Source organism: Mycteria americana, chromosome 1 (assembly GCF_035582795.1).
Source record: "Mycteria americana isolate JAX WOST 10 ecotype Jacksonville Zoo and Gardens chromosome 1, USCA_MyAme_1.0, whole genome shotgun sequence".
NCBI lineage: Eukaryota > Metazoa > Chordata > Aves > Ciconiiformes > Ciconiidae > Mycteria > Mycteria americana.
In genome coordinates this window covers 200,113,188-200,134,367 of record NC_134365.1, presented here as the reverse complement: position 1 = coordinate 200,134,367, position 21,180 = coordinate 200,113,188, and the positions used below count along the sequence as shown (strand labels likewise).

The window sequence follows — 21,180 nt, the reverse complement described above, 5'->3', positions numbered from 1 at the left end:
GTTCAAATTGTCCTTGGCTTTTAAAAAAACCCTAGCCATTCCTTTTATTAAAAATATCATTTCTGGCAGACTGAGCTGGCAAGAATTCATCTAGTCTTGGGTAGCCACGCTTGACAATAGTGTGCTTAGATAAAGTTTTTGTTTCTTTCTTAGCATTTGTGTGAGTACAGTATAATTGTAACATGACCAATAGAGCTCAAATAGACTGATGCTGTCTGCATTCAGTTTTTGTGCTATCTCCCAGCTATGTTTTCCTTTTGGTGGTGGTTAAAGCTATAGATTCTAAAGCAGCTGAGCTGGTTTAATGGCTCACTGCTGCTGAAAGAAGTTCTTGCTCCCTTCGCTAGTGCTGGGTCTGCTGTTAGTGCCGTGAGTCAGTCCAGCTCAGGAACTCAGCAGAAGATTTAACGCCTTTGTGTGCCTGGGTTAGTTTTTTCCTGAACTGGGAGCAGTTTCATGGATGGCTTCTGTGAGTGACATAACTGGTGTAATGTATGTTGTGGGAGGGAGTCAGACCTTTTTCTGTAGGTGGTGCTGACCTTGTAGATCAGCTGACTCCATCTTACAAACCACATCTTCGTTTAGCTGACTGCATTGACAGGCTCTAAATGAGTCATCCCATTCAGCCTTGAATGGCTGCAACCAAAATGCAGGGGTTTCAGATAATTGGGAGTCAGGAGAAAATTGGATACCCCAAATGGCTCTATCAAAGATTACAGCCTACGGGAAAGGGCAGATGCCACAGCTGGCTGTTTGTGGAGTCTTCTTGATCCTGGATAATAGTGAGGTTTACATAGACATCAACTTTTAGGAATGAATAGGCAGTGAATGCCCTAAGGGGGTTATGACCTGCTTTCAGCTTTGGTTTCAAACTAATGACTGGTTCTTTCATTAAAAAAATATGTGCTGGTTTCCATGACTTGCAGATTTCAACTTTTCTTGTTTGTATTGTAGAATATGTAGCAAAGACTATTAAAGTATTCATCTTTCCAGCCCTTTCACAGCTTTGGATGTATGGATATAACTGTTGTGGACTTTCTTTATTTTGCAGTTGCTGCGGGAGCTCAAGCATCCAAATGTCATTTCTCTGCAAAAGGTGTTTCTTTCTCATGCTGACAGGAAAGTGTGGCTTCTCTTTGACTACGCTGAGCATGACCTCTGGGTAAGGTGAATTGCTTGTAGGTACCAGGCGTAGAGTTTTAGTTGCAGAAAAGGGACAAGGTCAGGGAAGACACATTGGTTTAAAAACAGTATAGCCTTTTGCCCCGTGTTTGTTGGAAACATTTTCAGTACTAAAGGAAAAGCAATGGAAAATGTTGGGTAAGCACACTACACAGTTAATCTGTGACCTCTTTAAGAAGATAAAAATCTGCATTCAGCTCTCACTAGCTAGAAAATCTAATTAAATAAATGCAGATATAACCCTCCATTACAGCTGAAGGAGGGTGCAGGGAAATGTAATTGATTATGCAGGTGGATTCCCTTTGAAAAATGACAAGCTTATTGGCTGAATAAGACGGTTTGGAGTTTTAGTTACATTGCATGTCATCTATGAATACATGAAAGGAGAGTAATGCCACTGCATATAACTGAAATTTAATTCATATGTTTCAGTGGGAAGAGCTTTTTACTCATGCTGAAATTTCAAATATTTGGGAGGAAGGCTGTTTATTCCTAATTACAAGATAGAGCTTTAAAATTTAAACATGTTGAAGGCAAAGTAAATTTGTTTTAAGATATATACCATTTTCCTCTGTTAACTTAATATTTGTAACCTTAACATCCATTTGGAATGCTTTAAAAAAAAAAAAAATTCAAGTAGTGTTGTAAAGAATCCAAAATGCCATGCAAACTTTACTTCCCTGAAAAAAGGTATGTTTGCCTCAAATTAAATCTGACATACGTTTTGAGCATTGCTCTCAATGGAACAAGTATTGTAATACTAACCTTAAAAGATATTAAGAAGATTCATACAAAGGGTACAACAGAGGCAATTTGGAATGAGATGGAAATTTTGATGTATGTGTTCATGTAAGACTTTCATAGTATGAATCATGAGTTGGTTTTTCCTCTGCGTGTAGTTTAGACAGCTAAGATGTACAAAGCAAATTAAAACTACTGTCTTTTGAAAATAGTGTTCCTTGTATTTGGGAATAATTCAATAGCATTTGCCTAAGAACTAGTGTGTCAGCTAAGCTGAATCGAAGATATTTTCTCCCAATTTAATGTCTTGGAAGTTACGATAGTTGGTATTGAGATTCCATTGCCAGAATAAAATTAAGGCAAAAAAATTACCAAACTGCTGAAATGTTGAGACATTCTTAAGGCCGATGTACAAAACAAAACAAATCTTGAGGAAATGTAGTAAATCTTTTTCTTAATGTGGAGAAAAAACAGGCGCTTTTTTTCACTGCTCCCCCATATTTATGATATGCTAAGTTGCAGAAGTTTAGGAACGTGTGAGGCTTTTTTTGTTTCAAAATGTGCTGCAAGGCTTTGTATTTGTTTGGAGGATTGTGACTAATAGTGACCTGTCCTTGTTTGTGTTTATACATTTCTGCATTGCTTCGTACTTAACCAGAATCACTGCAGAAGCACCTCTGTTAACGAAACACTGGTTTGAATATCAGTAACTTAGGAATGACCCTCAATTTTGACCTTAATGTTTACATGCACATACCGGTATAAACTCCAGAACTCCCCAGCTGTACCAGCTTCTAGTTATTCACTGTATCTGGATGCAAGAGACCTAGCTGCATTGACTGGGCTGGCTCCCTGCTCCAGAGAGCCGGCTGTGGACCAAGTCCTCCAGTGCTGAGCATATCTAGCACAGCAGGTCTCAAACAAGGCAGGGAAAAGGGCACAGAGTATATTAGAGCAGGAACGAAAAGGTCCAGGAGAGCCATCTGTCTTTCTGTCTGTCTCTGAAGATTCACTTCTCTCTGGCCACTACATGAAAAATAACATTTGCTTTGGAGTCAGTGGAAATGGGAGGCGAGAGGAGGCGAAACTTGTGGCTCAGGCTTAGGGGTGCTTGTGCACGTGGTGCTTGGCTGACTGGGCATTGACTGTCACTTTTTCATCAGTGTTTCTCTCCTCCGTGCAGCTCCATTTTTACCTTTGGCAGAGCAGGGATGTGCCTTTTCCTCCCAGGAAAGCCAAGCTCGATGCCTGAAGCAAAGGAGGGCAAGCTGTATGGAGCTGGGCTGCAGCAAGAGAGGAAAGGCAATTTCCCAAAGGGGTTTGAGTAGTTGGGTACCTAGCTGGCACCTGGAATATGAAAGCTTCCAGGAAGAACATGCCATGGAAGTTTGGTGCCAGGTTTTGGATGGACAAGATCAGGGCTGTTTTGACCACACAAGTGTAAGCCATTACAGAAAAGAAGTGTGAATGCGTGAAAAAAGTTTGTTCTAGAAATTACCTCTTTCTCAAAAGGAGACAAACACAGGAAATGGTTACCATGACTGTGGCACACCTTATGCTGTTGAAGTTAGTGGCACCTGGCACTCAAGTGCTAAGACAACATACCCTTTTGGACTTCTCGTTGTTGCTAGACGTCATTGCCTGTGTATACTTAAAATTGTTAAAGGTTTTTTCTGTGACTGGCTGGTAGCTGACTTTCAGATGGATAGATTTATAGCTTTGCTCTGTCAACAGATTCTGTTTTGAGAGTACTGTGCTTTAAGGGTGTAGTAAATAAAGAAGGAATAAATCTGGGCTTCTAACTTAAGTGTTTAAAGCTCCCAATACAGTTTGCAAGAATTTGTCTGGCATTAGGTGTTGAATATTACAGTGTCATTATTACAGTAGGGGAAAACCTAAAAGTAAAATAATATAGGAGTTAGGTGATGCACTTTGAATTCTGTGCTGTGATATACAAGGTATCAGCCTCTCTTAACAAAGAGAACCCCCAAACAAAAATACCCCTAAAACCTCCAAACTGTTAAAGATCAGTGATCTGCAAAGGGAATTTGCTTTGACAGTTGCATTGGTTTTATATTCCTCATCCCCCTGTGGGAGAGTGAGCGAGCGGGTGTGTGGGGCTTAGCTGCCTGCCAGGCTTAAACCACAGTAACAACTGATTTCATTTTTGAGAGGTTTCCTTGGGACAGTGATCACTTTACCTTCTATAGTATTAATTTTCTAGTACTTATGGCACATGTTTCTAGTTTTGAAAATGAATGATGAAAGGTTCTAAAAAAAAGAAGTCTGTGTGAGGAATTGCTGGCAATCTTTTTGTGTAATGCTGTAGATCAAAACATTACACTTTTTTATTTTGATTTCTTTTTCCCCTTTACAGCATATAATCAAGTTTCACAGGGCTTCTAAAGCAAACAAGAAACCAGTTCAGTTACCTCGGGGAATGGTGAAGTCACTGTTATATCAGATCCTAGATGGTATTCACTACCTGCATGCTAACTGGGTGTTACACAGGGATTTGGTAAGTGGATCCGCAATGGGTTTTAGCACTGGGATGACAACTGAGGGCAAGGATTGTTTTTTATGAAAAATCACTGGGAAACAAAAACCTTTGTGCTAAGGGCATGTACTAATAAATACATATTTTTATACTGCAGTTGGACAGCCTTGATTAGTAGAGCGAATTTTAAAAGCTGGCTATGATCTGATATGCTTATGACAGCAAAGTATATCAGATGGCTGTTATCCTTTTTTTTATTTTCTAAATAAACTATTTTTAAAAGTGTTCATTTAAATAACAGGCAAGTTGAGGTACAGAAAATGCCTCTGGTAGTATCATTGCAGGCAAGATAAATAACTAAATACGGCATGTGTGTAGGTGGGGGAGAGGATGATTGGCTGTAAGAACTGTTGAAAAAATAACTCCCTGAAATAACCAAGTTTTACTTAAGGTAACTTTTGAAGGCTGTTATCTTCTCCCAGTATTTATAATCTATCAGAAATATAGCCATGCCAACTTTTGAAGGCTTCTGCAAATAAACTAATGTTTATCCAAACTACAGTATAAGCAAAACATTTTGAACCTGATTTAGTGTTTCTTAACCAGCAAATTCTATTAAATGTTTTAAATTGGTCAATCTCACCAGTTCTTATATATTTGCCTTTGAAATATGCCCATACCTGGCTCAGCTGGTTCTGTCTCTTGTCTTAAAATTGGGTAGTTTTCCTGACCCAGTTGTCTTGTAGCTCTTATTCTTAGAAGTAAATTGAAAAAATATGCTATAAAAGTATGATACTATCTATATATGATGCTTCTAATTACTGAAATTTCATTAGTGCATGAGAGTATCATTAGTTTGACCTTTCATTCCCATGAGTCAGTATTACCAGTGCTATTCCATGCTTGGTGCAATAAGTCTGACTTCCTTATTACTCTTCCAGAGTCACTTTTTGTCTTTGAAATAGCTTTAATAGTGTTCCTGGAAACATAGTCAATGACTATTTATTTGTCTTCTATTTTCATGCCCAATAAATGCTTTTACAGAGTGCCAGTCTCTGTTTAAACTGATGGGAAAAGATTTTTATTTGATAAATAATGTTTTCAGAACTGAAATACAAGGAAGTTTTGCTTCATTAAAATAATTGTATGGATATTGTTTCTAATTTGCTCCTGGTTTTAGAAATGGAACAAAAGCCGCAGCACTGAGGGAAAAAGTAAAAAAATTGTGGTGACTTTGTCATGACTCATGAAATAGTGGAGCAAAATATAATGTAGAAATATATAGTGCATACTACTACTTAGATACATGTTTTAAACCAAAATGTAATGTCTTACTCTAATGTTCTGCCTGCAATAGTACTCTTCAGTATATTTTTAAGAGGCATACAGAAAACAAATTACCTATCATCAAGAATCTAAATTTTTCTGATGTTTTACTTTCTCCAGTTTCAGAAAACTTATGAACTTAAGCATACTTGAGTTTAAAAAGAAAACATGCTTGTTGTTAACTGGATGGCTCAGGAGATTGGTAATTCATTACAGAGCCTTTCACATCTACATCTGTAGCTCAAATACAGTTTAAGTTGGCAACTGTGAAAAACTATTACCATCTCATTTTGTGACCTACGTGAAATGAGTTGGTGGTCTCAGTCCAGCATGAAGTTTTCTTCCAGCAGAAAACCCACCATCACAATTGGCTATCTTTTGATAATCTGAGGAAGAGACCAAAAGCTTGAGGCAGAGTCTGAGAGGTCTTCCCACTGGAACCTTGTCAAGCCGTGTTGGTGAGAATCCTATACAAGCTGTGCAGGGGCTGCCTGTGCTGCCTTGTCCGTGGAAACCTTTGCGTTTGTTGTTTTGAAACCGTTCAGTTTGAGCTGAATTTAGAAGACGTGTTTCATGCAGGAGAAAAGACAGAATTGTGTGTTAGATACTTTCTTCCTTTTATTAGGGTCCCTGGGAATAGCCTGAGTAACAGATGGGAGTCCACCTGGTGTTTTGTCTCAGCAAGACAGGGGCATATTGGTGCAAAGTTAAGCTTGCAAGTTGGGACTTCAATAGCACGTATATTCTGATCCAAAGCAAAATAACTGACGTTAATGCTTGGTCTTAGATGTGGGTTTCTGTTCCAGGATACCTGTAATACCAGCCTTCAGGAATATCGATGTTAAATCATCAATTTTAATTCCTGATTGGATGGCTGGACAGATTTATTATTTCTCCTACTGTGCCTTTAGAATGATAGGTGTTGCTGTAGTTTCTAAATGTTTTGTTTCCCTAGATTTAGATGTGTACAGGTACACACGCAGAGTTGCTTAAGTAACATGCTTGCTTTCATTTCATATACTAGCTATTACAAGCATGATGGTGCTTGGGGGTGGTAGGAAGCTAAAGTATATAGTACTTTGGTAGAAAAATCTGTTCTTTGCTACATCTCTCTCACAGGATAAGGATTTTTTTTAAAGGGTAAGAAAGCTCATCTCTTGGAAAAGTAATTATCCTCCATCTAAGTGCAATTTTCTGGTTTTGGGGTTTTCTTTTTTTTAACATGTCTTAATGAAATCAGCTTTTAGGTAGGTAATGTTTTGGAGTTTTTGGAGATCTTGACTTTTGTAATCGGAAACAAAATAAGGCATAAGGTAACTTGGTTTTTGCTAGCATCCACAAACCAGGCAGTAAAACTTAATGGCTATTACAACCACACAAACTTAGACTGCAGTTTGTCTTTATAACGGTGGAATCGAGGAATCTTAATTCATGTAAGATTTGCATAAAGTGAGTATATTCTGTATGAAACAGTAAAAACTGTAGGAAGACAACAATTGTCTATTGTGTTTTTTCTAGTCCTGGTTCGTCTTTTACAAAGGAAATGCATACAAATCTTAGCAATAACCTAACTATTTAAATAGTTAACTCTCTCTGCTGTTTTTTTTCTTTCACTGGTTACATGAAAGCCAATTCACCATTTCCATCACAGCAAGGGAGATGTTGATTATATTTGTTATCTTTGAATAGTGCTATGCTTGAGTAGTTACCTTTTCCATAAGTCTTTGAAACATACCAGTAAAATTTTTTCAACAAATAAATGCCAGTCTTTTTAAAATTTATTTGACTTGCATATTCTTCAGCTTTTTTTAATTTCATGACTGAGAGCAATTGAAAGCAGATTGTTTATTCATGCTCTGACTGTAGCAGGAAGGAAATAAGAACACTTCATGTAATTACCACAAAGTGCATCAATTATAGTTTTAATAATATTTTGAATTTAGTTATCAAGCCTGCTTGAAACATACTGCATTTTGCTGACTTCTTTTCCTAGTATTTTTTCCACTTTATGATATCCAGCTATTGGACTTCTTCCTGTACTCAAAGTGCTTATTCCACACTAAAAATAAGCATAAGCAGAAGACTGGCTGTATATCTATTTTCATCAATCTGCTTCCTTAATAGCATGAGGAAAGAGAGGATGGACTTAGCAGTGTGCTTGGAAGATTTCTTCAAGTAATAGGCTCAAAACAGAGGTCCCTTTGCATGTTACGGCAATTTATATGCCATGTCTCCTAACATTTAAAAGTGCATCTTTATTTGATATTAGTGTGTAGTAGGTCTGTCCACAGAGTCAGGATCCAGTCTCAGCTAAGAGATGAGTGCCCCTCCACTGGTTTTGTGTGGTGACAGTAAGATTAGTCTGCAATTTAAATGAATAATATATTAACAAAATACTAAATTAATAATAGGTTTTACACTGCAACTATTTAAAGCGCTCATGTGGTGCAGCAATGCTTAAAAACATACCACACCCACCCACACCCACCCCTTCCCCCCCCCCCCCCCCCCCAAAAAAAAAAAGAAAACCAGAGGAAATCTCACAGCTCTTACTTGTCATGCTGCAGCTGAGACACTATGATGAAACATTTTTTTGGTTCCCAAATTTTCAGACTAAATTCCCTGCCCTATTTCTTTCTGCATGGTGTGAGTGGGTGCTGAACAGATGAATTGGCACTTGGCAAGCCAGGTATGGAAGCGGGTAACACAGCGCTGGGCTCCTGCTTCCCATTCCCCTCCTCCTATCTCTTGCCAAAGGAATGACAGTCTCTTAGCCTTTGCCAGTGACATCCATGCCTAAGTTAGTCTGGGATTGTGTCGCTGTGGATGTGACCATTTGCAAACTAGCACTAGCACAGGATACTGCAGCCTATTTAATACGTTCCTAGTGGGCAGCTCACCTAAACTGCTGCTGTGGGATGAGCACTGTTTTTTAATAAGCTTTCAGGCAGATAAGCTTTAATACAGTTGGAACATACCTTCCTGGGACCTGGACTCTTCCCAAGGATACCTGCTGCCAGGTTTGGGATTAGTGGGAACATTAAAGATGTTCTTTTAACAATAAATGAGGAGAAGCCACTGCCAGGGTGGTTTTTTGGAGACAACATCTTAGTCACTTTCCAGGCTCTGGCTGTGAATCACTTAAAGTATGTGCTTAGGCAAAGTTAAATACATGGAACTTTTATCCTGCCAATTTACCATTTTCCACATTAGAGCTCTTGAATCCAAGGATGTCTCCCTCATCAGTATTCAAGGATTAGTTCAGAAATACAGGAATGCCCTTCGGTCCTGTTCTAGTGCTTACAAAACTGTGGTCATTTGAAGGAATGAACCTGGATGCTTAACAAATAGTGGGAAAAGCTGTGCACATTATTCGAAAGAAGTTAGCTTTTAAAAGCAGCGTGGTCTTCTACCCTGTTTAAGTCTATAAACAGATAATAGGCATTATTTCCAAAAAGGTATTGTAATGACTTATGGGTGATTTGCTTTCAAAGGAGAAGAAAAAACAAAACAAAACCAACCCAAACCCAGTGACTCTTTTGGTTGTCAGCTGTTGCATTTCCCAAGATTTTTGTTTCCAAGGTGTTTGTCATTATGTAAGTGTGTGCTTTCATGAGATCACAAAAGAACAATGTCTGGCAGAACCCTGTTTTCTGGCATAGGCTTTAATAACATGCTTTCCTGTGAGTTGTAATTTACTATAATTCTAAATATTCTGTAGTTAAAATAACATTATCTAGTGTTTCTTAATGCTGCTATTTGCAGGGAACATGACTACTCCCTTGCCTGCCTTTCTGAGCATTTTCATTATGTTTTAGATTAAACTTCCAAACCAGTAACTAATCAAAGTGTAGAAATTATTAGAAGAGACTGTAAGTATTTGATGTACATGCCAGTGACTTAAAAAAAAAAAAAAAAAAAAAAAAAAAACCCCAACAAAACCCCAAACTTCTTTTTTTTTTTTTTTTTTTTTTTTTTTAAGAACTGCTGTGCAAATGAGAATCCATTAGGCTTGCTTTCTTCTTGGACATTGTTGTTGGCAATGGCCTGTTAGGTCAAGCTCTTGATTGAGTAATGTCTGTCAACTTTGTACAAATGCAGATTTGAAGCTAGAAATACAGAGTATATTGCTGCAGTACTCCCAGCCTTCCAATCAGAAAAGTAGAAGGCATACTGCTTAGAGATCTTCGAATTCACAATAGAGAAGCCTATAGAGATACATAAAATCATTTGCTTCATATAAGGAAATCATTGTGAGGTCACTCTCTTTGAAAGGGTGTAGCAATCGGGAGGTTCCTGAGGGGGAAAAAAACAAATGTCATTCCAATCTTCAAGAAGGGCAAGAAAGAGGATCTGGGAAACTATATGCCAATCACTCTCTCCTTGATCACTGGGAAGGTGATGGATCAAATCCTCCTGGAAGCTATTTCCAAACATTTGAAAGACATGAAGGTGATTGGGAGTAGTCAGCATGGATTTATGAAGGGGAAATCATGCTTAGCCAACCTGAAAGCCTTCAATGACTGGCTTGATGGATGGGGGAAGAGCAGTGGATGTTGCCTATCTCGACTTTAGTAAGGCTTTCAACACTGCATCCCATAACATCCTTGTAGACAAACTAATGAAGTATAGACTAGGTAAGTGAAGGGAGGTGGATTGAAAACTGACTGAGCTGATAGGCTCGAGGATTGTGATCAGTGCCACAAAGGTGAGCTGGACAGCAGTCACTAGTGGAGTGTCCCAAGGGCTGATACTGGCTTCAGTGCTGTTGAACATTGTCGTTAATACCTGAACAATGGGACAGAGTGCACCCTCAACAAGTTGGCAGATGATTTCCAGAGGTGCCTTCCAACCTGAGCCTTTCTGTGAATGTGTTATGTCTTCACCATTTGATCTGTCTTGAAAACTTCAATTACTGCTTTTTCAAAATCTAAAATCCAGCTCGTAAGAAATCAGTGGCGGGGGGGGAGGGGGGGAGGGAAAGTGGGAGCATAAGAAGAATATGAAAGATCAAATACCTCATATGGAATAAGGAACAATGTGAAGAAAGCAGTGAAATACAAAACCTTTCAGTGAAGAGGGCATTTTTGCGACATATCTTGACTGCAGCAGGATGAGAGGGAGAACATGGTGCCATTTTCTTTTCCTGAGGAAAAAAGATGTTGTATCCCTAAAAGTTTTTTTGGAAGCTGTGTGGTCATAAAATGAAAGATACATTACTACTGGATCATCAAATTGTAACCAACTTTGGGTATGAAATGCTTGTGTAACTGCAGTATCTCTAGAAAGAGGTACCAGAGTCTTGAGAGCTTTAAAAAATTTGTCAATTCTATAGAATTAAAGTGTTACAGAGATTCATATTTTTAGAGCGCTCTTGGATTAGCCCTATGTCTTTTTTTGCTTAGCTGGAATACTATTCTTATTGTGCTTAAGGTAGCACTGAAATAAAATGGAAAAGATAAATGAAAATACAATGGTCAGTCTACTTCTCCAGTTGTATTTGGGTCTTCATTGCAAGACTTCCTGGTGATTTTGTAAATTGGCCATCGTTACAGATAGTGAACAGATTTTTTTAATTCATAGGCCACCTCCATTCAAGCAGTTCTTGAATATGAATGTAATCTTTCATAGCTTTTTACAGGTTGATCATCTTTAACCTCAGATCTTATAAGCAAGTGCAAGGTCATTTAACAAATTTTAAGTAAGGATCGTGAAAGGATAGAGTAAAACTCCAAGATTTATGATACTGTATGAGATGATACACCTGAAAATAATTTTTATCCAAGCAACCGGTGTTTAGCAAAAATGGGAAACCAATCCTAAAAGTTCTTGATAATCTTTTACCACATGATACTGTTAGATTCCCATTTATAGTAAGATGATGTGCTGAATAGGGAAACTTTTGGTAGATGTTTTTCTGATGGCAAGTGAAAAGGTTGTTTATAAACTTGATTCAAATGAAAATAGGGATGCAAGGAGAGGTCAGAAATCTCACAATTTCAAGAACATTTTCCAAATCCACCTCTCTGAGACTACTGCTTTTATTCAAAGCCCCATTTGCTTGATGGTCAAGTCCAACCTTATCTGAGTATCATAGAGATGAGTAATTTTTTTTTTTAGCCTTTCATTATCTTCTGCAGGTGTTTCCAAAGGGTCTGACTACATTGGTTTGTCTGCTGTACTGACTTCTGTTTTGTTTTTTGGAACCTAAGTTTAGTTTATCAACAACTTTCTTGCTTCTTAGCTCAGTATTTTTTTTCATAAATAATTCTCAAAATAATTAATACTCTGCAGTGATTAAAGCTAAGTCCCACAACCTTATCACTTACAACTGATGATGATACTGGCAACACTTTTTTGCTCTATTCATGAACATATCTTGTTTTGAAACTACAGTAAACATAGTCTTTGTTCGAAGTTTAATCGGAAGATCAAGGTGGAGCGATGTATATATTATTAGAAGAGCTTTGCTAATTTACCTAGCTAATAATGTGACCAAACTTAGGCAGACTTACTCTTAGACTGTTATTGGCTAGAGGAAATGCAGGTAAAGTTTCTGAATGTGGAGTTCTGTAGTCAGTGAAAACTTCTACATCAAAGAAGTACAAGGTGCAAAAAAGAAACGGAAAAAGTAAGGCTGCTTATTTAAGCACTAGATGTGTCTTAGGGACAAATGAGTACAACGCAGATGAGTATTTGGAGACATGAAGTTACATTACATGATTATTGGTATTTTAGTGAGGTATTTTTCACTTACCTGCTGCAGAATTGTCAGACACAAGAAGCAATGGAAGCAGAGTATTTTTTCCTGACACTTCTATGTATTTCTATGTCATTGTAAATCAAATAATTTTTAACCTGTGATCTCAGACCAGTTAACAGGTAGTGAAGAACTGTTGCAAAAGGGGAACTGCAAGTTTGAGGCTGAAAGTAACTTGTAGGTTTTCTTCATACGGCTATAAATGCTGTTGTGAAGAGTACTGCTTTTGTTGTCTCTCTCCTCCTTCCCCTAGAGTGCTTGATGGAATGTTGCAGGACTGATCGCTATAACCATTTACATCTTTACCTTACAGGGTATCAAATCAAGGCAGGCCTTTTCAGTGCCTTTCATCAAGAATTAATGTCATTGCAGTGGCTTTTGAGAAGTTTGTTCTTGCTTGGTGGAACCTATATTTAATAACAGCACCAGAAACATATCTGTCTGCATATTGCATACTGACTTCCAAACTGAAAACAAGGTGGTGCTTTAGAGTTTTAGAAAGGAGAAATGATAGCATTGCTACTACAGTCTCTAGGAAAAATAGCTGAAAAAATGCAAATGGTTGTTGCATGTTCCACAATAAAAACCCTTTATGTTGGTCTACTGATACTGTGTGGCTGTAGCCTGGCTGCTTAAGGAGACAAAGCTTACCTGGGCATGCCTTTTTTTTTTTGTGCTAGTTCCCCCAAGTAACTTTTATATCCGTTAGCAAATTCCAGATACGTTTGGTAAAATGATGTGATATCAAAACAGTCAAAGTCTTTCAAATTTCATGAAAAGCAGATGTCAGATAGAGGAGGACATGCGTTCTGGGAGAAATACATTGAGAGTTGCGCCGGGGCCGTTTCAGTTGGGCTTGTCTGCACTCTGAAGGTCACTGGTCATTCATAGTGCAGGCCTCTCGCCGCTGGCCCTGTACAAATCATCAAAAACAGATGGCAGGTGGGAAAGGAGGTTAAGGATTCTGGATGTGGGAAAAGCAGGCATAGGAGGGAGCTGGAATATGTGCAGTGAGAAATACAGGAGGAAGATGTAGGACTTAGGTGCTGAGGATGTGGGCTTCAAGAGCTGCACCCATCAGAGAACACATCGTCTTGTTAAGAAGCTCCAGACTGAAAGATTTCATTATGAAAAAGAGAACAGGTGAATTAATAATACATAAAATATGTAAAAGATTAAAAAAACCCTTTTTTTTTCAGTGAAGGCTTTTAACAAATATTTCATATCTTTGTTTTTTATTGGAATTATTGAAACCTCACAAGTGTCCTTTACCCCTTCACCCAAGAGAATAAGGGCTGATTGGACTGTAGTATCTTTATGCCTATAAGATTAAATCAGCCAAACTTACTAACAACTCCTGTTAACTATGAAGAATGCTCAAAAAGGCACTGCCCATTTAAAATTATACATAAATATCTCTTCTGCAGGATCTCTGAATGAAAGTATGGAGAATCCTATAGCAGCCTGATTAAATTGGGGGCAGGGGGAATATGTAGCAAAGCAGAAAGTTGAATAATTGAAATTTTTTTTGGTAGGAAAATTACACAGGTAATATAAAAAGTGTTTTGAAAAATGAATAGGTGTTTCCCAAGTAGTATCACATTTAAACAGAAAATGTCAAGGATTTTTGTGATGAATGTTTTAATAAGGTGTAAAATGAAGAAAAGTGGTTTTTTATATGGAAAAGTGTTTTGGGGGGAATATTTTTGATCCCCATATTGCTTACAAAAGCAATACCACTTACATTTTGTGTCAGTGTATATGGCACTTTATCTCTGACTATGTGAGGAAAATTGGACTATTAAGAGATTTTGAAAGGTTTACTCAGCAGGTTTAAGCAGCAGGATGTAGCTCTTTGGATGTATGGAAAGATGGTCAGATGACCGTACTCTTCTTTTTCCACCCCCAGTTCTTTTTCCTGAGTACTTATTTCTGTGCTGTCATCATAACAAAAAAGAAGACTTGGAAGTTTTCTATATTTCACAACTATTTTTTTAATTGAAATATTAGAAAATATTCTGCTTTCTTCTAGTTTCAGTAGCTGAGGATTTTTGAATACTGCAAAGGAGATTTCTTCCTAGTAAGTGTGTTTACTCTATCATTCTGTCTTGAATTTCTGCACTTTTCAGAAAGCAGGATGCCCACGTGCAGAACCAGCATTCTTTATATAAAGAGGGCTCATTCCTTCAGGTGCTGTTTTGTCACATTTGGATTTGGTAAAAATTTTGGTAAAATACTTTTGCTATTGCTTTTTTCAAGCTTAGAAATATTTTGACTTTTTTAAATTCCAGGGCATTTAAGTAGCTTGATAACTGAAGTAGAATGATGTAATGAGAATTATATAGGTGTAATCTATTGAAGAATATCATTCATATATGAATACCTGATACGTAGATAATTTTTATATCTATCTGTGTATATATATATGACGATTTTTTAAAAATAATTTGAATCTGGTTTTATCTTTTAATAGCAAAAGTCCTGCCCAAATTAGGTGAAATTTTGGGGATGCAAATACAGTAACTGATGGGCAGACTATACTAGATTTCTTTCTTCTCTGTAGCTTTAAACTTGTTCTTTTGTTACCAGCCTGTTTTTTAATGTGCTGGCTTTCCAAGATGGCCAGATACCTGATTATAGTGCTGGAAAGAGAGTAATGTAAGTAATCCTTCACTGTTTGAAGGCTAGCTCAGTCATCTCAGTGCATTGTCATGCAGTAGTGGTAGGTAAACTGGCTGGAATAACTCTCGTATCCAGGTATATAAATACAAATAGAGGTAGGACTGCTACAGAGGAAAGGCATTCTGGAAACTTCAGATCTAATTCCTATCGTGGAGGTGATGAGCTGTACTAGCCAGACAGAAGAAGTATCAACATAACTTCTGGTTCTGACATGAGAGAGGTATGGGGGACCAGAAGCTCTTTGATCACAAATGTACCTTTGAAGTAAAGCTTAGTCAATTAAAACCCCTGTAGTAGGATTTGGTAAAAACCCTAGAGTATGATTTTAGAAAAACTTAGATGCAGTTTGCAGTTTAGTTTTGTTGGTTTTTTAGTACTTTAGTTTGTTAAGGTTGTGGCAAAGTTATCACTGCTGTGGAAGATGGGAATGTAAATTGTTCCAAATACAGGAAATAGCCATAATTGTTTTGTCTGCATCCTGTTGTAGAAAGAAAATGCAATTATCTATATGCATTGTCTCTACTCATAATATAGAGGAAAAGATGATAAGAAAACAGTCTTTTGATTAACTCTAAATCTGAGCAGTTTCAAAGTAGCCCGTGAAAAATTCACCTTATAAATAGGGCACACTTACCCCATGTAAAAGCTTGCTCTGTACGAGCTCCCAGCTTTATCCGACTTGCTCTGAACACGAGTGACACAAAACATACTCTTTGGGGCATTGTTTGAAATACTGTGTGTGTTCTGTGCACAAAGGTGCTTTAACAAGTAAGCGCAAACAAAGCCCGACCAACCACTGGAAAGTGCATAGTAATAAATTGTATAGGCTTTTACCTTTTTTATTTTTTCTTCATCCAGAACAGGAGGAGTTTTGTATTGGTCAATCTAGGTAGGGTGATATGGAAGTGGAATAGATGAGAGTACTATTCAATTGAAAAACAAAAATAAAATAGGGCTGTCAAGGAAAATGGCATGGGCTACCACAACTGCATGCAAAACAAAGAGCAAATAAGGCAGTTTTCTTCCTTTGTGTGAAAGTATTAGACAGTATGAGATTACAGTGTTACTGGATGCCTGTCAACCTGCAGAAGCTGCTCCAACGAGTGAGCAAAACCAGTACTTGGTGGTTTTATTACCCATTCAAAATCCTCACTTGTGAGGCAGAACTCAAAATTGAAAAAGGCGATGGAATTCTATCCGGAATAACGCAGTACCTAAAAACCAGTTTCAGTGCACACTCTCCTCTTGCATTTGATCCTGCTGCGATGTGTCCGCAGCATCCAGAGTTGTCCTGACCTATGGAGAATCACTCATGTAGCAAAACCCACAGGAAATCTATTTCTGTGAGACTGTTTGTTTTAGTTTGTTATTACACTTTTGAGTGATGTGTTCGTGATATTTGACATGATAGCAGCATTTTCCTGCAAAGTTGCTATAATAATGTTTTTGCCTATGATATCTATGTTTCCTTCCTTGAACTTAGTACAGAAAGTCATGCCCTGCAGCTTGTCCTGATGTACATTTTTAGGGAGTGGGAGAGTTGGCCTGAAAAGTATAACTAGATTTTTTTTCTTTCAACTCTAATTCAGTTCCAATGAAAGTAATAGAAATGCCTGTGTATTAGGCTGTGCACAGGCTTTAGTCAGTTCCATTGCCCCAGGTTGGCAGTAATGGAGTGACAACAACTGAAAGAAATTCTTGGAGTGTGTTCAGAGCATAAAAATGTAATAGTGAGGCCAACAGCTTTCATCAGCTGAAACAGAGATAAAATATGGTGATGGTAACTAGCAGAAGGCTTCCCTGGCATAGGTATGGCATCCCTCTATCTTTCATCCTACCCAAATACTTTCTGTACTTTAAAAATTTTTGAGCATGTGTGCTTTGATAATTTAGGTTTTTGCTTTTATTTGGCTGTTTGTTACTGGTAATTTTAACGCTTCCTGATTTTAATGAGAATTTATTTAGAAGCTTGGTTTGTTTGTTTGTTTTTTTTTTTTTAAACAGCTCTGAGATGGTCTTTATAAGAAGATAATTAATAGGAAGTATTCAATTAAAATTGATTTTTAAAAAAAAAATTCCTAGTGCTTTTCACAATTCATGTATTTTAAAATTAATTTAAATTAATTTAAGTTAATTTAAAAAGAAGACTTTAATATTTAGATTTAATACATGTTGGGTTCTGTGGAGCCATTGTTTTCACCAGGGTTTGTGGTGGTCTTTTGATGATAATTTATCTTAAAGTCCCAAATCAGTTAATAGATGTGACTGAAATTAATTATTTTAGTTGTGAATGCACATCTTTGAATTCAAGGAAATCAATTAACTCCAGAAAAGTGCTGATACTGTCATTTGAATATGGTTGTATTAACACTTTCATTGTGCTAGAGTACTATTCAGCATTGAATTAGTCAGTTTTGTTTAAAGTGGAAAGAGAATTGAATTATTTTCTTTAACCATAAAATGTTAAAAAAAAAAAAAATCGGTTCCAATCTCTAAGAATGCAATAGGGGAGCATCCCACCTTGATAATAAGGAAATGTTTTGGTGTATGTTGTGATTACCTGAAGATCATCAAGGTTGTTCAGACAAACCTTAAAAGCCTGAATGTTTTGCAGGTTACAGACCCTGAGATGGGGTGTGAATTTTGCAAGGCTAGCTGAAGGCTAGTAGGTTTTTGCTGCACAGTTTTACTTGTCACAGGGCCTCACTGGGAAGTGATAAACCACATCAATATTTTAGATTTCTACCCCTGTGTCACGGAAGTGCTCTTTCAAGTAGGCTATAACTTAGTAAGCCCTTGTAGTTGTCTTTCAAAACCTTTGTGGGTTTTTTTTCATGCCACTGAATTACAAACTTCACAGCACGACATTTTTAACTTATTTGTGTTTCGTGCTTCTCAGGCACTTGCTCACATACAGCTGTTGAATTTTTTTGGTATGATTGTGGGGTTGTGCATTTGCATCTGTTCCTGTATTGTTTAATATAATACTTTGAAGTCTAAAATGTTAAGAAGTCATTCATTCTGAATCTTAATAGAATAATTGTTGAGGCCATGATTGCAAAAGCAAAATAATTTAGGGATAAAAGTACTTTGCTAAGTATTGTTCTTTTTAAGTTAAACTGCTTTTTTAAAATGAAAACCAATGTTACACTTTTTTCAATTATCTTGGCTCATCACAGGTAGAAATGAGTGGGACGGTCGGTTCTGAAAATTGGTGGCACAGCCATTAACGATGCACAATTAGCGGTTAACAAAAGTCACTGGTGTGACTCACCCCATCACTGTGAACCCTCTGCTGAGTAATGTTTTAGTAGCCATACTCTTAAGTATGGGATTGTCCAAATGAAAATTGGTTAGGATGATGATAAAACCTTATTAAAAGGTGCATTAAAATGGAGGTATAAAGAGGGCAAGTCTGTTCATAAATATACATGGGACTACTGCAAACAGATAATAAATGGGGGGAAAAGGTACCATCTACATTGTAATATCATACATAATTCAAAGGAATTTTGGTTACTCATTGATAGGTATGTTTAAAATTAACCTTTGAAAACTAACGAGTTCAGAAGCAGCCTAGTAGCAAAAAATATGTGGATTAATAGTTCCTACAGACCTGGTTTGATGCTAAAAGTAATAAGTATCAAAGATCACAATGGCTAGGCTGTCCAAAAATGCCTTTTTTTTTTTTCCTCACTGCTTTGATGAGTAAAACTTAGTGGAAGGAGGACCCAACAGCAGAATGCCTTTCCTGGAGCATGAGAAAATGTCCTGTGTTTTCCAGACATCTAGTATGCTGACACAGAATAAGTAATCATCTCCTGCTCCTATGAATAACTTGCTGTGCACAACAGGAATGTTGTCTTTTTTTCATATGATCACATGTCATCAAGACATAGATTGGTATAATTTTCATTGTTTTTTTCATTTTTATCTTCAAAATAGAAAACCAAGTAAGTTCTAAAGACTGAGTTTCCCCTCTGAATGAATACAAACATTTTCAGTGTATGTTAAGAAGCAGTATGTGACTGCAATGTTTGTTCAAATGGAACAATGATTAAAAAAAAAAAAGAAAAGAAAAGAAAAAATAAGTAGCAGTTCTGCAGAAAAGATGTGAAGAAAATGCATGGCTCGTAACCTTAACATGAATCAATAGCCTTACACTGTGAGGCAAAACCAGATACCATACTGGGGCTGTATAAAGCAGAAGATGCTGTGCAAGGCATGTAAAACGATCCCTCTGATGCATTTAGCATTAGTGAAGCCTCGGCAGGAGCAGTGTGTAATTTGGAGCACTGGAGTTCAAGCAAATAGGTGGCCCAAGGCAGAACAGCTAGAGGGAAGCAACAAGAATGATCATACAACTAGAAAAAATAACTCACTAGGAAACACTGAGCAGAAGAGAGTTCTTTTAATCTAGTCGATAGGACTGAATAGAGATGTAGATCTTCAGAAGTCCTTGCAGTGAAGGACTGGTTGTCTACTCTTTCTGCTGATGTATAAGAGAAGAGGTAATAGGAGTAACTTCATTTGTTGTGTTAGAAGCAAAGGAAAAACACTGCAATGAAGAAGAGTGAAAGAGAAAAGATTGCATGGGAATTGTACAGCCTTCATCATCAGAGACTTGAGGATCAGGGTGAACGGAGAGCGGTATCGTGCCAGGTCAGGCAGATGGAAGAAGGTGACTGCCTGAAGTTCTCTGTAGATCTATGAACCTGTCAGTATGGCCTCTGGTTGTTTTAGCTCCTTTATTTGAAATTAGCCAGCTTCTTAGGATTTCTGTTTGCGCTTTGCAAATAATAATTAAATTAGAAGTACCTAAAAATATTTCCGTGAAGATCTTTGTTCTCTCTTCAGTAGTAACAGTGATTAAATGCACAAGATGAGGATTTGTCTAGAAATCGCACAAGGAGTCAGTCCTACCAAGCCAGAGCTAGGACAAGATAGGATCTAGTGCTGTGCCGTGGTCACAAGGCCATTCTTCCATGAGAATGAATTTTTCCCCTGCTGCTGGGGTGGGCTGTTGGGGGGGAAGGGTGAGTTTTCTTAAATTTCGTTGTATGGAGTTGTCAGAAAGTTGTTTTGTTGGTCTCCAAAGGACTCAGCTGCACATCGCTGCATGGCTCTTCACATTCGGTTTAGGATCATAACAGCTTTCTCATTTGCATTTGTCTGGCATGAGCAAATTGTTTTACTTGAAAGCAAAAGTAAATATGCCTCTACTAGAACAAAAATGAGTGACTTTTTAAAGTTGATTGTTTGTAGTTATAAAAAAAATGATAGCTGTTTTGAAGTATTGTGTTTTCAGAACACAATATAAAAATTGCTGAAAGATTTTTCTTCACTTGCTCAGCGCAAGTGATTTGAATAAGCACTTTAAACTTTCATTTTCTCTGGATAATTAAAATTAAAATGAAATTTAACAAATTAAATCGAAGTTTGTCCAGATTTCTCCCTTCTGTTTCTAATGACTGCTTATTTTTCTTTGCAAATCGATTTCTAGTATGTAATGGGTTGCCCAGAGACACAAATCTGGGGAGTTGTTCTTTTCTCCAGATGGTGGACTTGAGTCAAAGATATCTAACAAGGATCTCTGACCCACGTTTTGACTTTTGTTAGTGGACTTTAATTTTTTTTCAGGGTGTCCTTAAAATGCTTATGTTTTAGAAATGCCAATACTGTCCCTATACTGCTTTCTGATAGATATTCCCCTATTGAATTTAAATAGTGATTAATGGTCTTGTTTGGAAAATTCTTTCAACTAATGATGTTGTTCCAGGCTACTAATGCAATAATTCTAGGAATGGGAACCTTCAGAATAAGACGTCGGATTATAAATTTAATTTTTTTAATCTTTAACTGTGATGATGTATCTCTTTACAGTGATATGACTATATCAATATTTTTGTTTGTAGTAAGAATCTTGTTTCAAACAGAGCTGTTTCAGTGAAGGGCCTTTGACTCTAGAAAGAGGTGAACTGCTGTGAATGGT

General features: G+C 37.3%; 1 protein-coding gene across 12 annotated transcripts in view; it reads left to right on the top strand.

The window, feature by feature from the left end:
* CDK8 (cyclin dependent kinase 8) overlaps positions 1–21,180 on the top strand; it is an 86,453-nt gene that overhangs the window by 39,653 nt on the left and 25,620 nt on the right. For 5 of the 12 annotated variants that reach the window (XR_012773805.1, XR_012773804.1, XM_075490865.1 and 2 more), the window contains 2 exons: positions 1,052–1,162; positions 4,301–4,441. The exons of 3 other annotated variants lie outside the window; for them this stretch is intronic. Coding sequence is in view for 4 of the 9 variants with exons in the window: in XM_075490865.1 (XP_075346980.1) it covers positions 1,052–1,162; positions 4,301–4,441 (252 nt within the window). In the remaining 5 variants the exon portion in view is untranslated. Of the gene's footprint in view, positions 1–1,051; positions 1,163–4,300; positions 4,442–21,180 lie in introns of those variants that run through there. 4 more of the 12 variants (XM_075490867.1, XM_075490872.1, XM_075490869.1 and 1 more) reach the window with 2 other exon arrangements.